Genomic DNA, 17,041 nt, shown 5'->3' on the forward strand with positions numbered 1-17,041 from the left:
ACGGGCTTGCGTTATATCGATCACATTAACAATTTATATCAATCAGAACTTGATAAATCAAACATTTATATGAAAGATAATGGATTACAGTTTTCAACTGAAAAGACACACATGATACTTTTTAATAATGGTGCTGCCCAAAAAAAATTACCAACTTTTCATCTTGATGGAAGAGAATTCTTCTACAAATCTGAGGTCAAATTCCTTGGTGTTTATTTTACTCCAAAGCTAAACTGGAAGAAACTCACCCTCTCCATTTTACATTTTGTACTCTATCTTTTCCACATTCTGCTCTCTCTCTCTCTTCCTTTCTTAGTCCCCTCCCCCTTGCTCCCCTCTCCCTCCCCTCCACCTCAACCACCCCCCTTTTCATTCGATTATATACAGAAATGTTGATTTCTAATTAATAATAACAATCATCACTATGATACAAATGATAATAATCCAAATAATAATAATATTTATTTTCAGTCTAATATCATCATCTTAGATGAACAGACTATAAATAAATAAACGAACGAATCAAAAAAGGGTTGTCCCTGGCAAAATTCTGAATAAAAATCTACTTTTGGCAGTAAAATAAATACACTAACAGGCAGGGGAAAAAAGCGTGGTGCTGCACTGAAGCGAAGAGCAGCCCGAAGTCTACACAGAGAAATGTGTCGTGACAACAAGAGTCATACAACACAAGAAGAAAACAAGTGAGGGAAAACAACACTCCACTCACCACACTGAAATTGTCTTGACTGGTCAAGGTATCGTCCAACGACATCTTGCGTCCAGTCTCTATCGCACTTGTGCTGCCTGGAGAGAGAGAAAAAAAAGACCCATTCATCTCACTCTTCTGGAAATAGTCTACAAACTTTTCACCACAAAATTCAGTCTCCTTTGAGTTATATGCTGACTGATTGTACATCAGTAATATGCAGTGAACTTTTACCCAGTCTACTGCTGACCCTCCATATCATTCCCCTGACACCTACATAACACGGACTTTTCTAACGGCAGAAAGTATACATGTGTCCTGTGACACCTTTTAAAGACACAGTCATGTTCTGTGTAATGCATCAATATCTAATTATGAATACTTGTAAATCATGTGTCTTTTATTCAAAAACCATACAAAAACACATCCAGCAGAAGACTATCACTGGCAGTGTGTTCAAACATAACAGCCAATAAATAAGCAAGAGGCAGACTTCACCGACCTGTTTTGACATGTCTAATGTTGACAAAGTCGCAGTAACTGCCGGTGGTGGTGGTGGGCGCGGAGGGGCGCGTGTAGGCGGTGGTGGCGATGAGGGAGGGGCGGGGGGAGTGGTGGGGAGAGCAACAGATGGCGTGGACACTGGAACTGCGAGGGAGGGAGGGGGGGGCCCGCTGATACACCTTCACCATTGCCTCCTTCTCCGTCAGCTGGGCCTGCAGCCATTTCACCCTGGTGGACATAGATCACACAGAGTCACAGACGTCATCAATTTGTTGGGGTGTTGAGGGGAAATAACAACGTCTGCAGCCATTTCACCCTGGTGGACATAGATCACATAGAATCACAGACGTCATCAATTTGTTGGGGTGTTGAGGGGAAATAACAACGTCTGCAGCCATTTCACCCTGGTGGACATAGATCACACAGAGTCACAGACGTCATCAATTTGTTAGGGAGGGGGGAAGGGGATAGCGTCGACAAACAGGTGACTATCAAATGTTATTACAAAAAAAAAAAAAAACCAAAGATGGGCAAAACAGACAAGTGGTCAGCATGGATTAACCCTTTCAGTGCCAAGCCTATTTCATGTTCAGTTACAACTATTAGCCAAGGTGTTTTGGTCATGGGGGGGTAAATGTTAAAAAAAAAAAATTATAACATGCAAACTACTTAAAAATATATATATGTATAATCTTAACTTTTCTGAAAGGAAAATGAATGCACTATCCAGTTCTGACACTTTCAAATGATCTTAATAATTTTGAAAAAGGAAAATTCCTACAATTATGCGGACAGAAATTTCTGTCCTGAGGCACTTTTTAGTACAGCAAGAGGGGGCAAATTTCTGTCCTGGTGCACTTTTTAGTACAGCATGAGAGGACAAATTTCTGTCCTGGTGCACTTTTTAGTACAGCAGGAGGGGACAAATTTCTGTCCTGGGACACTTTTTAATATAGCATGAGGGGACATATTTCTGTCCTGGGACACTTTTTAGTACAGCATGAGGGGACAAATTTCTGTCCTGGGGCACTTTTTAGTACAGCAGAAGGGGACAAATTTCTGTCCTGGGACACTTTTTAGTACAGCATGAGGGGACAAATTTCTGTCCTGGGGCACTTTTTAGTACAGCATGAGGGGACAAATTTCTGTCCTGGGACATTTTTAGTACAGCATGAGAAGACAAATTTCTGTCCTGGGACACTTTTTAGTACAGCAGGAGGGGACAAATTTCTGTCCTGGGACACTTTTTAGTACAGCAGGAGGGGACAAATTTATGTCCTGGGACACTTTTGAGTACAGCATGAGGGGACAAGGACATGGCACTGAAGGGGACGAAGGGTGGACAGGTTTCCTATCCAACAGGTCAGCTAATGGCATGCATGCCAGTGCCTCAGCCCCCTTTGCATGTTCACGATGGCAGGAAATGGAACACAGTGTGCCAGCAATTCACTCTATGCAAGGCTGGAGATGCCACCCTCCAGCATGCCTCCCCCCACACTCCACCCCAAGCCCCTATCTGATTGTCCATGACACCTAAACCTTTTGTTAGAGAAGGGAAATCCTCTGTCCATTTGTCCACTGGGTAACCAATTTCTGACGGTGTTAGTGAAAGGATGTCTGGGTGGTCAGGTTCACTGACCGACTGACTGCATTTCCCTCCCCTTTTCCACTTCACACCGCCACCCCCACCCTGGTTTTAATACATACTGCTTACAAAATCAACTATGTCTGCTGACTTGTTGCTGCACTACCCATTACTTTTATCAACTGTCTTTTTCCGAAGGAAGCGTATGTGGAAATCTCAGAGGGTGCGGGGGGTGGGGGTTGGGGAGGAGCGGGGGGTGGTTGGGGGGGTTGAAGGGGCAAGTACATTTTTCTTGTCTGCCAGGACAACTAAATATTATCTAGGAATTTCTAGCCCTGCAAAGGGGAGCGTTCTGTCGTTAAATAGAAAAAAAATAAATAATGACAATAATAATTATTCGTAATAATCTGAGATATATTTTCTTGATTGAAATTTGAATCAAGTTTTTTGTCGCTGTTTTTTTTTTTTTTTTTTACAAAAGGTTTAAATGCTTTCTCAAAGACAACAGCTGGTCATAAGTTCAGTGAGTTCTTTCCCTTTTCTTCAGGTAACCAGCACACACATGTATGTTTACTCACATGCATGTCAATCTGCTTTCTCAAAACTGGCACGAAATACCCAATTTACAATTCATGACCTAGCATCTGACAAGCTGACTACCCAGATCCTAGCTCTCCCAGCCATGCTGACCAGGTGTGTGTGCTGTGTGGATTACCTGGCTTCCAGTTCAGCCACCCGTCTGTTGGACTGGTAAAGCTCCTCCATGTGACGCAGCTTTTCTGTCTTGGCTTCGTCAATCAGCTTCTCTGTTTCTGCCGAAGTTTTCTCCAGTGCTGCTAAATGGGCATGCCTGGAAATCATCATCACCAAATCAAATCATGTTGCTTAAGCCCAGCTGAAGACCACAAAGGGGCCATTTCCAGGCTGATCGTCATGATCAAGATTTAATCAACTAAAATGCTACAAGAACATTCATCACACACAACACCAGTGTCAGCCTGGAAAGGTTCAAATTTGGTGTAGAAGGACAAACAAATTTTTTTTAATCAATTTTCAGGATTTTTCCTCTTTTTTTCTTTTCTTTTTTTTTTTTTAAATTCAGGCCAGAGTAAATGTAATCAAATTACACAACATAATATGACAGTTCATAATAAGGCATAGTGGATGGAAATTCATGTGATGCAAACCAAAGGTATATTGGATTTTATTAAGAATTGTTCAATCCTACTGGTGTAAGACCTCATTTTTATTACCAATGAATAACATTCATAGTCACTAAGAACAAATCCCATTCTATATTATCCAAATAAACTAACTGTACCCGAATTCAAATCACATAAATATGTATGTATGTTTGTGAGTGTGTGTGTATGTTTTTTAATGATGCCTTTACTTTCACATCATTTGCAATGTGCTCATTATGCAAACATGTTGATTTATTGTCCACAGATAAATAAGGTATGCTTCAGTCTTCAGTCTTAATAAAGTAATTACTATTTCATTCAGAAGGTATACAGATGTGAAAAGTTTTAAGAGACAAAACTTACTGTGGCCCAGAAGATTCTTCCATGTGTTGCACTGCTTGCAGTTCTACATATCTCTGCTCCCACTGCAAACAAGAAAATTATTCAGTACTCCATGTAGAAGAAACAGGAAATAACACAGTACTCCATGTAGAAGAAACAGGAAATAATACAGTACTCCATGTAGAAGAAACAGGAAATAATACAGTGCTCCATGTAGAAGAAACAAGAAATACAGTACTCCATGTAGAAGAAACAGGAAATACAGTACTCCATGTAGAAGAAACAGGAAATAATACAGTACTCCATGTAGAAGAAACAGGAAATACAGTACTCCATGTAGAAGAAACAGGAATAATACAGTGCTCCATGTAGAAGAAACAGGAAATAATACAGTGCTCCATGTAGAAGAAACAGGAAATAATACAGTGTTCCATGTAGAAGAAACAGGAAATACAGTACTCCATGTAGAAGAAACAGGAATAACAGTGCTCCATGTAGAAGAAACAGGAAATAACAGTGCTCCATGTAGAAGAAACAGGAAATACAGTACTCCATATAGAAGAAACAAGAAATAATACAGTACTCCATGTAGAAGAAACAGGAAATACAGTACTCCATGTAGAAGAAACAGGAAATAATACAGTACTCCATGTAGAAGAAACAAGAAATACAGTGCTCCATGTAGAAGAAACAGGAAATACAGTGCTCCATGTAGAAGAAACAGGAAATAATACAGTGCTCCATGTAGAAGAAACAAGAAATACAGTACTCCATGTAGAAGAAACAAGAAATACAGTACTCCATGTAGAAGAAACAGGAAATACAGTACTCCATGTAGAAGAAACAGGAAATAACAGTGCTCCATGTAGAAGAAACAGGAAATAACACAGTGCTCCATGTAGAAGAAACAGGAAATAACACAGTGCTCCATGTAGAAGAAACAGGAAATAACAGTACTCCATATAGAAGAAACAGGAAATAATACAGTACTCCATGTAGAAGAAACAGGAAATAATACAGTGCTCCATGTAGAAGAAACAGGAAATACAGTACTCCATGTAGAAGAAACAAGAAATACAGTACTCCATGTAGAAGAAACAAGAAATACAGTGCTCCATGTAGAAGAAACAGGAAATAACAGTGCTCCATATAGAAGAAACAGGAAATAACAGTGCTCCATATAGAAGAAACAGGAAATAATACAGTGTTCCATGTAGAAGAAACAGGAAATAATACAGTACTCCATGTAGAAGAAACAAGAAATACAGTGCTCCATATAGAAGAAACAGGAAATAACAGTGCTCCATATAGAAGAAACAGGAAATAATACAGTGTTCCATGTAGAAGAAACAGGAAATAATACAGTGCTCCATGTAGAAGAAACAGGAAATAATACAGTACTCCATGTAGAAGAAACAAGAAATACAGTACTCCATGTAGAAGAAACAGGAAATAATACAGTGCTCCATATAGAAGAAACAGGAAATACAGTACTCCATATAGAAGAAACAGGAAATAACAGTACTCCATATAGAAGAAACAGGAAATAACAGTGCTCCATGTAGAAGAAACAGGAAATAACAGTGCTCCATGTAGAAGAAACAGGAAATAACAGTGCTCCATGTAGAAGAAACAGGAAATAATACAGTGCTCCATGTAGAAGAAACAGGAAATAACAGTGCTCCATGTAGAAGAAACAGGAAATAATACAGTGCTCCATGTAGAAGAAACAGGAAATACAGTACTCCATGTAGAAGAAACAGGAAATAACACAGTGCTCCATGTAGGAGAAACAGGAAATAACACAGCACCTCATGTCCAAGAAACAAGGAATAACACAGTACCTGATGTATATAAAACAGAAAATATAGCAGTACTCCATGTAAACTAGAAGCACCAAAAGGACAGAGAATCTGACTGATTCATCATTCCACTGTTGTGGAAAGTTTGGTGGTGGTTTTTTTCCCCTAACTTTAATCATTAGTGTTTGCATGCATGCATCATTGCATATGAACTGTGTGTGTGTGTGTGTGTGTGTGTGTGTGAGAGAGAGAGAGAGAGAGAGAGTGTGTGTGTGTGTGTGTGTGCAGTACATGCATGTGTGAGTATTACAAGTTTTTATATTGATATGCACTTGTATGTATCCTAATTTCTACTGTATCTGTGTTTGTGTATGATTTTCAATTTATGTTTGTACCTTGTTATGTACTACCCCCCCCCCCCCCACCCCCCCCCCAATATTCCTTGTGACCCCGGTACACTTGGTGATAAAGACATATTCTATTCTATTCTAGTCATCCCCCTCCCCTCCCTCATTTCAAGGCCTTTATCTGTTTTCTTGAGTAAATAAATTTCCCCTTTAATTTTTACACAATTTCCATTTCCTTTTCCCATGGGGTTTCCCCATTTCCTTCTCCACACATCTATCTACTGGATTTCCCCACTTCCTTCTCCACATCTATCCACTGGATTTCCCCACTTCCTTCTCCACACATCTATCTACTGGTTTTTCCCACTTCCTTCTCCACATCTATCTACTGGATTTCCCCACTTCCTTCTCCACATCTATCCACTGGATTTCCCCACTTCCTTCTCCACACATCTATCTACTGGTTTTTCCCACTTCCTTCTCCACACATCTATCCACTGGTTTTTCCCACTTCCTTCTCCACATCTATCCACTGGATTTTCCCACTTCCTTCTCCACACATCTATCCACTGGTTTTTCCCACTTCCTTCTCCACACATCTATCCACTGGTTTTTCCCACTTCCTTCTCCACACATCTATCCACTGGTTTTTCTCTACTTCCTTCTCCACACATCTATCCACTGGTTTTTCCCACTTCCTTCTCCACACATCTATCCACTGGTTTTTCCCACTTCCTTCTCCACACATCTATCCACTGGTTTTTCCCACTTCCTTCTCCACACATCTATCTACTTCCTTCTCCACACATCTATCCACTGGTTTTTCTCTACTTCCTTCTCCACACATCTATCCACTGGTTTTTCCCACTTCCTTCTCCACACATCTATCCACTGGTTTTTCTCTACTTCCTTCTCCACACATCTATCCACTGGTTTTTCTCTACTTCCTTCTCCACACATCTATCCACTGGTTTTTCTCTACTCCCTTCTCCACACATCTATCCACTGGTTTTTCTCTACTTCCTTCTTTATGCGCCAATAAACAGCAATGTCGGCTCACTCTCACAACCCGATATCAATGACTTTATTTTTCCAAAGCTCAGTCTGCACAAAGAGAGTACATAGAAAATGCCTCTAAAGGATATCCATGTACACTGAAGTTGTGGAGACAGAGAATGCCTTTCAAGTGGATCTATGTACACAGAACTTGTGTAGACTGATATAAGGAATAAGAATACTATCACAATGGAACTTGTGGAGACTGATATAAGGAATAAGAATGCTATCACAATGGAACTTGTGGAGACTGATATAAGGAATAAGAATGCTATCACAATGGAACTTGTGGAGACTGATACATAAGGGATAAAAATACTATCAATCATGAAACTTGTGTAAAATAAGAATACTATCAAGTGACTCAGTTACGAAATGGACTTCAGTTCCTTTACTATCTATATTCCTTTAAAGGTATGTGTACTTTTCTCTATGTACGACCTTTGAACAGATTTCTACTCAAACCTCATGAAAAGAAAGTGTATCACAAATGTATCCCCCTCCCCACTACAACAAAAAGAGACAGAGAGAAAAGGGGGGCGGGGTGGCAGGGCAGGACCGGGGTAGCATGGCTTCCACCACTACCCTGCAAAGATCACCAATCCACCCAGGACAGGTGCCAGGCCCGTGGACCAATGTGCTAAGCCGCCAAGTCAATGGACATTAGCTCAGCGGTTCACGGCATTGCAACACTTCAAAGTCGTTCAGGCATTCCGAACGACCGATCATGGGTGACTAACAGGCATTACCCCACCAACGCGGAGCAAATGGAATGCACCCCCTTGTTAAAAAAAACAAAACAAAAAACACAAAACACATAGACAAAAAGCCCACACCTTCTCCTTCCAGGCAGTAACAGACACAAAGCCAAAAGGCTGGGTCTGCCAAGTGGATACACTTTGCACAATGCAAAAAAAAAAAAAAAAAAAAGAAAAAAAAAGGAAAGTGATAAGAAAGTAGAAATGTAAAAGTTGTTGACAAACTACCAAGTTCCATGCTGATAAAAAGCCACCAATCAAAAACAAAACTTGTTATATAATACTGTTCTGCATGGAGGGAGTAGAATAGGGGGGCCAGGTGGAACTGCCAAAATGCTCAAATCTTTAACTGTGATACAACCACCACCTCCATCCCCAAAACAATTGTTATATCAACAAACATATCAAATAAACAAGAGAGAAAAAAAAAAGTCGAATTACACATAAAACATTTGATGGAACCCTTTCCAGTGATAGTTATGCCTCCTGTCACCCCTTTCACCACACTTCTCTTTCATGAAAACTAAGCAACAACAAACACCATACTGAAGTAAAAGGACTGTGCGCTAAAGAATCTGAGAACAACAACCAAAAAATATCAACTATTTGAACTTGAAAAAAGTAGCCAAACGCCTTGTATAATGACCTGACTCACTCACATACCGGTGTACTTACAGGTGCTCACTGGAGGTGAAGGAGAGGATCAGAGAGGGGATAAAACCTAAAGCTACTTAACCTGCTTTACGCTCTTAAGTCGGGTTCCAGTACACCAACACTGTACACAAAACAAAACAAAAAAGACTGACGCCTTCTGACCTAGAGTCTTAGTTGGCTCCACAAACACCAGGTGATCCCAGTATGCCCAGCCTTTGCCCTTCCACTTCAATCTGACATCATCTTCACCCTCCTCCCTTTTCTGTACCCACTTGTTCTGTACTGTGTTGTACTGTACTGTATCGTGCTGCATTACTTCATGTCACTACTGGTTTCTCTGTGCGACATTAGCGCCGCTCTGCCCAGGGACAGCATGTAACAGTGCAGCATCGCTCGTGTCTCTTCCTCCTTTACCGGTCTGAAAGCGTACTTTGTTTTGCAGTCAACCTGGACATTCTGAAGAATTTTACCAGGGACAACACTTTTATTGCCATGTGTTTGTTTATGTGCGCTAAATGCATGCTGCATGCGGGACCTGGGTTTGTAGTCTCCGTGGAATGACTTCACCACCCTTTGCTATTCCAGTGCCTGGCCATGGCTTGGCTGACTGTCCTGCTCTCCAGTCCAACTTCCTCACTTCTCACCTCTCCCTCTTCACACTCTCAACTCACCTCAGCCTCTCCCTCTTCACACTCTCTTCACCTCAGCCTCTCCCTCTTCACACTCTCTTCACCTCAGCCTCTCCCTCTTCACACTCTCAACTCACCTCAGCCTCTCCCTCTTCACACTCTCTTCACCTCAGCCTCTCCCTCTTCACACTCTCTTCACCTCAGCCTCTCCCTCTTCACACTCTCAACTCACCTCAGCCTCTCCCTCTTCACACTCTCTTCACCTCAGCCTCTCCCTCTTCACACTCTCAACTCACCTCAGCCTCTCCCTCTTCACACTCTCAACTCACCTCAGCCTCTCCCTCTTCACACTCTCTTCACCTTAGCCTCTCCCTCTTCACACTCTCAACTCATCTCTCCCTTTTCACACTCTCTTCACATCAGCCTCTCCCTTTTCACACTCTCATCTCACCTCAGCCTCTCCCTCTTCACACTCTCAACTCATCTCTCCCTTTTCACACTCTCTTCACATCAGCCTCTCCCTCTTCACACTCTCAACTCATCTCAGCCTCTCCCTCTTCACACTCTCTTCACCTCAGCCTCTCCCTCTTCACACTCTCAACTCACCTCAGCCTCTCCCTCTTCACACTCTCAACTCACCTCAGCCTCTCTCTCTTCACACTCTCAACTCACCTCAGCCTTCACACTCTCAACTCACCTCAGCCTCTCCCTCTTCACACTCTCAACTCACCTCAGCCTCTCCCTCTTCACACTCTCAACTCACCTCAGCCTCTCCCTCTTCACACTCTCAACTCACCTCAGCCTCTCCCTCTTCACACTCTCAACTCACCTCAGCCTCTCTCTCTTCACACTCTCAATCACCTCAGCCTCTCCCTCTTCACACTCTCAACTCACCTCAGCCTCTCCCTCTTCACACTCTCTTCACCTCAGCCTCTCCCTCTTCACACTCTCAACTCACCTCAGCCTCTCCCTCTTCACACTCTCAACTCACCTCAGCCTCTCCCTCTTCACACTCTCTTCACCTCAGCCTCTCCCTCTTCACACTCTCACTCACCTCAGCCTCTCCCTCTTCACACTCTCAACTCGCCTCAGCCTCTCCCTCTTCACACTCTCTTCACCTCAGCCTCTCCCTCTTCACACTCTCAACTCACCTCAGCCTCTCCCTCTTCACACTCTCAACTCACCTCAGCCTCTCCCTCTTCACACTCTCAACTCACCTCAGCCACCAGTATGGACTGGGTGGGGTTTTCTACATGCTGCTGCTGTCTTGCGCGGTCATTTTACAATTTTTATTTCTTTAGAAACAATGGTCAGTCAGACACTGTGTTTGTGAGTGTGAGTGTGAGTGTGTGTGCGTGTGTGCACGCGCGTGTGTGTGCATGTATGTGTTTGTGTGCACATGTGTGTGTGTGTGTGTGTGTGTGTGTGTGTGTTTCTTTCTTGATGTTTTGTTGTTTTAACAACATAATAATCATAATAATAATGCAGGCTGATGCTCATACCTCCCAGGCAGGGAGCTTGGGGCGTTTATAATAAAAACATGTACATACGTAACTATAACATGCATCAAGTTGACCATCCACACACAAGCATGTGCACACACAAACACATAAGCACACCCACCCATGCCCACACTCTAGTAGCTCACTCTTTCAAACTTTGCTTTCAACAGAAGGTTATGAATCACTGTTCATTCATTCTACTGTCTCTCAAGACACTGGTGATAATTTCTAATGACATTTTCAACCTACCCGAACAATTTCTGTTTCCAGTTTCAGGATCTTGGTCTCTTTTTCATTCAGGATCTGCTTCAGTGTTGTCACACTTTTGGTTTCTTCTTTTGGCGTGCCCGTTCCTGAGCTGGATCCCTGGAACACGTCATCAACACCATTTTTTTAATGCAGTCAAAACTTGGAACACATGATGTCAACACCATTTTTAATGCAGTCAAAACTTGGAACACATGATGTCAACATCATTTTTTTAATGCAGTCAAAACTTGGAACACATGATGTCAACACCATTTTTAATGCAGTCAAAACTTGGAACACATGATGTCAACACCGTTTTTAATGCAGTCAAAACTTGGAACACATGACGTCAACACCATTTTTAATGCAGTCAAAACTTGGAACACATGATGTCAACACCATTTCTTAATGCAGTCAAAACTTGGAACACATGATGTCAACACCACTTATAATGCAGTCAAAACTTGGAACACATGATGTCAACACCACTTATAATGCAGTCAAAACTTGGAACACATGACGTCAACACCATTTTTAATGCAGTCAAAACTTGGAACACATGGTATCCACACTGTGTTTATTGTCAGGAATATTTCATACTGTCAAAACTTGGAACACACAGTGTCAACTCTGTTTTTATTGTCAAAGTACTTTCATTTAGTCAGTACATAGAACTTACAATGTCAACACAACACTGTTTTATTGTCCAAGTTATTCCATACAGTCAAAACTTGGAACACATGACGTCAGCACCATTTTTTTAATGCAGTCAAAACTTGGAACACATGACGTCAGCACCATTTTTTTTAATGCAGTCAAAACTTGGAACACATGATGTCAACACTGTGTTTATTGTCAGGAATATTTCATACTGTCAAAACGTGGAACACACAGTGTCAACTCTGTTTTTATTGTCAAAGTACTTTCATTTAGTCAGTACATAGAACTTACAATGTCAACACAACACTGTTTTATTGTCCAAGTTATTTCATACAGTCAAAACATGGAACACATGATGTCAATACCATATTCATTGTCCACGTTATTTCATACAGCCAAAACTTCACAGCAGTGAATGCCATTATTCAACCAATCGCATCAAATACTTTCCTGTGAAGATCAAGTAGTATAACTGTTGTTATTCAATGTGAGAAGTACACATGGGGCAACTGTCCTTATTCAAAACACGCAGATGTTTGCACTGACTTGTTAGGCTTGATGTTTTATACTTCAAGGAAAAGACACTTCTTTTGAAGGGTGGGAAACTATGAAAAGTGGGGAAAGACCGCATGTGACGGAGGCATGGGATGGGAAGAATCACACTGTATACAGCTGGCCTCTTGCTCCATAAAACTCCATCAGCTTAGGATGGAACAAATCTGCCCTTCCTCTCTAGTTTCTAGTATCAATGTCAAAATTTTGATATGCTCAAGAGTCTGTTTCATTTCTCATCTTTCACTTTTATTACTAGTTTCTAAACAGCCGGCAGAATGCACAGAATTAAGAAGAGTCTCTCCAAGAAATTCTCAGAATAGAAATAAAGATGGAAAACGTGGACATAAATGGATACTTGCTTTTTTTTCACCACTCAGTAGGCTAATCTTGTTCTAATTGTTTTCTTGATCTTTGTATTTTTCTTCTTTTTACCTTTTGGTTCTGCAATCTACAAACTTCTTTACTGGGCCAACAAGTATTCAAAGACAGCTACTAAGCAACTTCAAATTTCTGTCCTCAAAATCATTGCTTAACCTGATCATTCTTAATACTGGTTTGGCTACTGTCGTTTGGCACTGTTACACTTACAGATGTGTAAATGTTGTTTGACAAGATAATGTACATGTTTGTGCCAACATGAGTGAGAGTGTGTATGTGTCAGTCTCTATTTGTTGTCAGTGCTGTTGTCTTTTCACTTGTCGACTCCTGAATAACACAAGCTGCTTACCCGTCCTTCAGACCTGTAACTTTTCAGCTCATTGTCTCTAATACTTGCTGTAACTAAAACTTGCTTCCCTCACCACTCAGAGGCTTGTTCTAATTGCTGTTTTCTTTGTGTTCTTTTCTTGTATGTGTGTCTGTATTTGCTGTTGCTGCTGTTACAGTGTTAGTCTTTTTTCTTGTCAGCCTCCAAACAACACAAGCTGCTCACCCGTCCTTCAGATCTGTAGCTTTCCAGCTCTCTCTCCAGGCGTGTGCGCAGCTGTTTTTCCATCTCCTCCCTCCTTTCACTGCTCACTTGTAGAGAGCTGAACGCTTTCTGAAGTTTCTCCATCCGACCCATTTCAACATCCTTTTTCCTCACCTACGCATGAATGAATATTTCTATCATTCATTTGTATGCTCTTGAATAAAAATGAGGAGTTCGTATCATGGTTAAATATACTGTTGCTTTAACCAACCTCCTTAAACCCTGCACAAGAAAAGTGAAATGAAAATTTGCTTGAATAAACATTGTAATAAAGTTCCAGATTTCATTAAGTGTAACCTCTATATGATTAAAAGAGGCAATGAAAATTAAAACGAAAGAAAAAATGTTTCTTTGTTTTCTTCTCACACCTGAAGCTGTCTGCTTTATGATTTCAAGTCAGCATTAATGAAGACAGATAAAACTTAAATACTTACAATACTATAATCTACATATTCAGTCAAACTTAATGACACATCACAGACTGAACGTTTAAAAAACACAGAAATGATAATACACAACTCTATGCACACCTTTACATTAATTGAAACACACAAAATATGCATATTCATAAATACCAGTACTTCTATCCAAGGTGTTCATCCATTCATACACCACCCACCACCATTCCCACCCCCTTCTCTTCCTCACATACATGTTTCACACAGGCAAAGTTTCAAGTTTTAATTATCCTTTCACTCCTACTGGAGTATGGAGGATTACTGCAAAATAATCTTTCTGTGCCCAGAACAAACATTTCCAAATACACAACAATGTCACATAAAAAGTTGAGAAAACACAAATGTCTTTTAACTCCAAAAATGTAGCTAGGCAAAATTTGCAAATCTAATCATCTTAGTTACAGCTAAAATGACTTTTTTGCCTCCTTTGAGCATATTACAAAAATTAAAAACCAATTTTGGAGACAAATATATTTTTTAGGAACATATTTATTTCATAACTGATCATAATTGGGACATTCCCTTATAAAATGAAACTCATCCCCAATCACAGACATGTTACAAACCATACAAAGCCGTAACTCGCATGGTGTGCCTTTGTGTCTCCCTGTTTTTATTTCCAGCTTGTGATTATTACTTCGAAATTTGAAGAAGCTGATAACATAATTATCAGGCATTTGACTTATATATTTTTCTCTACCAAATCCACTTTTGAAATTTCAATAAAACAAACATTTACTTCTCGCCTCTAGAACATGTCTCCATAGATTTTGAAAACTATCTCTCAAAGCAATGCTGACATTCTTGCAGAAAGATTCCCTCTCTAAGAAGAATTGAGCATCCCAAACACAGTCATACCCTGCTTCTATTAAAATTTGTCTGATACAACTAATCCATTTTGAAGAATAAATACACACACACGCACATGTGCTCACACACACACACACACACACACACACACACACACACACACACACACACCTCATCTTCCAGTCGTGACAGACTAGACTGAGTTGCGGCCAATTTGGCCTCCATCACTTCACGATGTGACTTTCTCTGTCCACTGCCTGTGCTGTCATCTGAATCCTGTAACCACACACGCAGACATCATCACCGATCAGGACTACTGTGTCCTCATGTTTATCTGCTTATCTGCATCAACTGATTAGTTCAAAACCTGGTTTTAACTTCATATTTAGAAAAACAAATATGACCAGAGTAAATCACAATGAAACTGTGAGTAACCATTCTACAAATATACAATAATTTGTAAAATACCATTATGAATTCCAAATAAGTATGTCAACAAAATTAAACAAAAACAAAAAAATGAACTGAAACAAAATTGTTATCTGATGTTGTTTCTAAAAGTCGTGTTTAACAAAAGTTAAATCAAGCATAATGATCATGCTTCATCAGAGCAAAACAACAAAATGAAGTTTTGCTCAACACATTTCCAAAACTGACTTTAACTTGGGTCATCTGTGTGTGATTGTAAGAAATTCTTCTTTTTTCCACCACCAACCGCTGTGTGTGGTCTGATTCTGACAAAAAGAACCTTATTTGGAAGGATTATTGAAAACAAGCCACACACGGATGAAAATGTATATCCATGACAAACAAACACTTGAAGAAGTAAAAATTACCTGCTTCGTTGACGATCCTTGTTGTTGTAACTGGGCTGAAAAAAAAAAAACCAACAGAAGAAGACAATGAAATAGAAACCTGTATAAAGTATGTTTCACATTACAGTACCCATCTAACAAGGTATGTTACTGTTTCACAAACTTCATTTGTCATAATGTGTTTGCTGTAACCCCACAGTAAGAACCAGGAGTTCATGCAGGGTCTCCACTGGTGTGTGGCCTCATAGCTAATCAGTCAGGGCCAACTTCTTTTGAACTGTGACACTGTTTGCCAATGTCTTGTTGTGTCAGTTAAAAACAAGCTGAGTGGAGCTGATCAAAATAAATATGTGTGACCATAAGAATAAGATTAATAATGACAAAAATGAAATGAATCAATCTCCACATATGTTCAAAGAAAGCCCATGTCACTGTATAATTAAAAAATAATTATAATCAGCTCTTAGATGTGCCGATTATTTACCTAAAACAATACAAAGAAAATATTGAACATTGATTTTCTTTTCCCTTTGTGTCTAATAGTCTTACTGCAAACGTTTTTGACTTGTCAAATCATTTCGATGCATTTATAACAACAGTATGTCAAGAGTTTACAGCAAAACAATACAAAGTCTTAATCCACACACAGTTCTTGAAAACCAAGTCTGTTGAACTTGGCATTACTCAACATTCTTTTTTTGTTAAAAAAAAAAAAAGGAGCAGAAACAGAGAACAGTGAAAGCCAAGATGAAGTGTTTCACACATGTAAATGCAAGAAGTATGTGATGCTCAACTGTAAACACACTGCCCATCCCTCTGGCCATCTCTCCCTAAAGCTAAGAAATAGCATAAGATGCCCAACAGTAACATATTTCACATCCATCCAGCTATCCCCTCCCCCCCTCCCCCAGTGTGAGAAATACCTAATGCTTTACTGCACACACATTTCCCACCCCTTTGGCAATCACTCACCCCCTGCTGCAAAGTTCAGAAGGCAATGACCTCTGTGCCTGCCTGCTCAACTGCTCATTAAAAATTGAGTAATGGACTAACACCACATTCCTGCCTGAGTTTTGTTTACCCCACCACTGAAGGACGTCCTGACCTAGGAACTGCCCTGGCCCAGGAATTCTTGTTCAGGGCAGAGGTCAAACAAACTGCAGTCCATGTTTAAGTGTTTTATCTCATTTGTGTTAGTTTTGTACTGCTGGCAAACTGTGTGTGTGTGTGTGTGTGTGTGTGTGTGTGTGTGTGTGTCTGTATGTCTGTGTGTGTGTGTGTGTGTGTGTGTGTGTGTGTGTGTGTGTGTGTGTGTATGGCAGAAATGACAACTGACCACCCTGCACCCTGTGACATGACAAGAAATCCTCTTTGATGTCAGTCCACTACGTTCAGCACAGGCTTCTGGTCCTGCAGGGAATGTGATTAATTTTGTGGCCACGTATCATCTATTGT

The 17,041-nt window shown here is 40.5% G+C and overlaps 1 protein-coding gene across 2 annotated transcripts in view; it reads right to left on the reverse strand.

Annotated features, from left to right (window-relative positions):
• The window catches only part of LOC143289041 (uncharacterized), a 45,317-nt gene that overhangs the window by 5,320 nt on the left and 22,956 nt on the right, over window positions 1–17,041 (reverse strand). For both annotated transcript variants that reach the window (XM_076597830.1, XM_076597829.1), the window contains 8 exons: window positions 15,608–15,642; window positions 14,943–15,047; window positions 13,465–13,617; window positions 11,319–11,435; window positions 4,343–4,404; window positions 3,511–3,645; window positions 1,209–1,438; window positions 728–804 (listed from right to left, as the gene is read on the reverse strand). In XM_076597830.1, the coding sequence (XP_076453945.1) occupies window positions 728–804; window positions 1,209–1,438; window positions 3,511–3,645; window positions 4,343–4,404; window positions 11,319–11,435; window positions 13,465–13,617; window positions 14,943–15,047; window positions 15,608–15,642 (914 nt within the window). The remainder of the gene's footprint in view (window positions 1–727; window positions 805–1,208; window positions 1,439–3,510; window positions 3,646–4,342; window positions 4,405–11,318; window positions 11,436–13,464; window positions 13,618–14,942; window positions 15,048–15,607; window positions 15,643–17,041) is intronic.

The sequence above is a fragment of the Babylonia areolata genome, chromosome 13 (genome assembly GCF_041734735.1).
Source record: "Babylonia areolata isolate BAREFJ2019XMU chromosome 13, ASM4173473v1, whole genome shotgun sequence".
Classification (NCBI taxonomy): domain Eukaryota; kingdom Metazoa; phylum Mollusca; class Gastropoda; order Neogastropoda; family Buccinidae; genus Babylonia; species Babylonia areolata.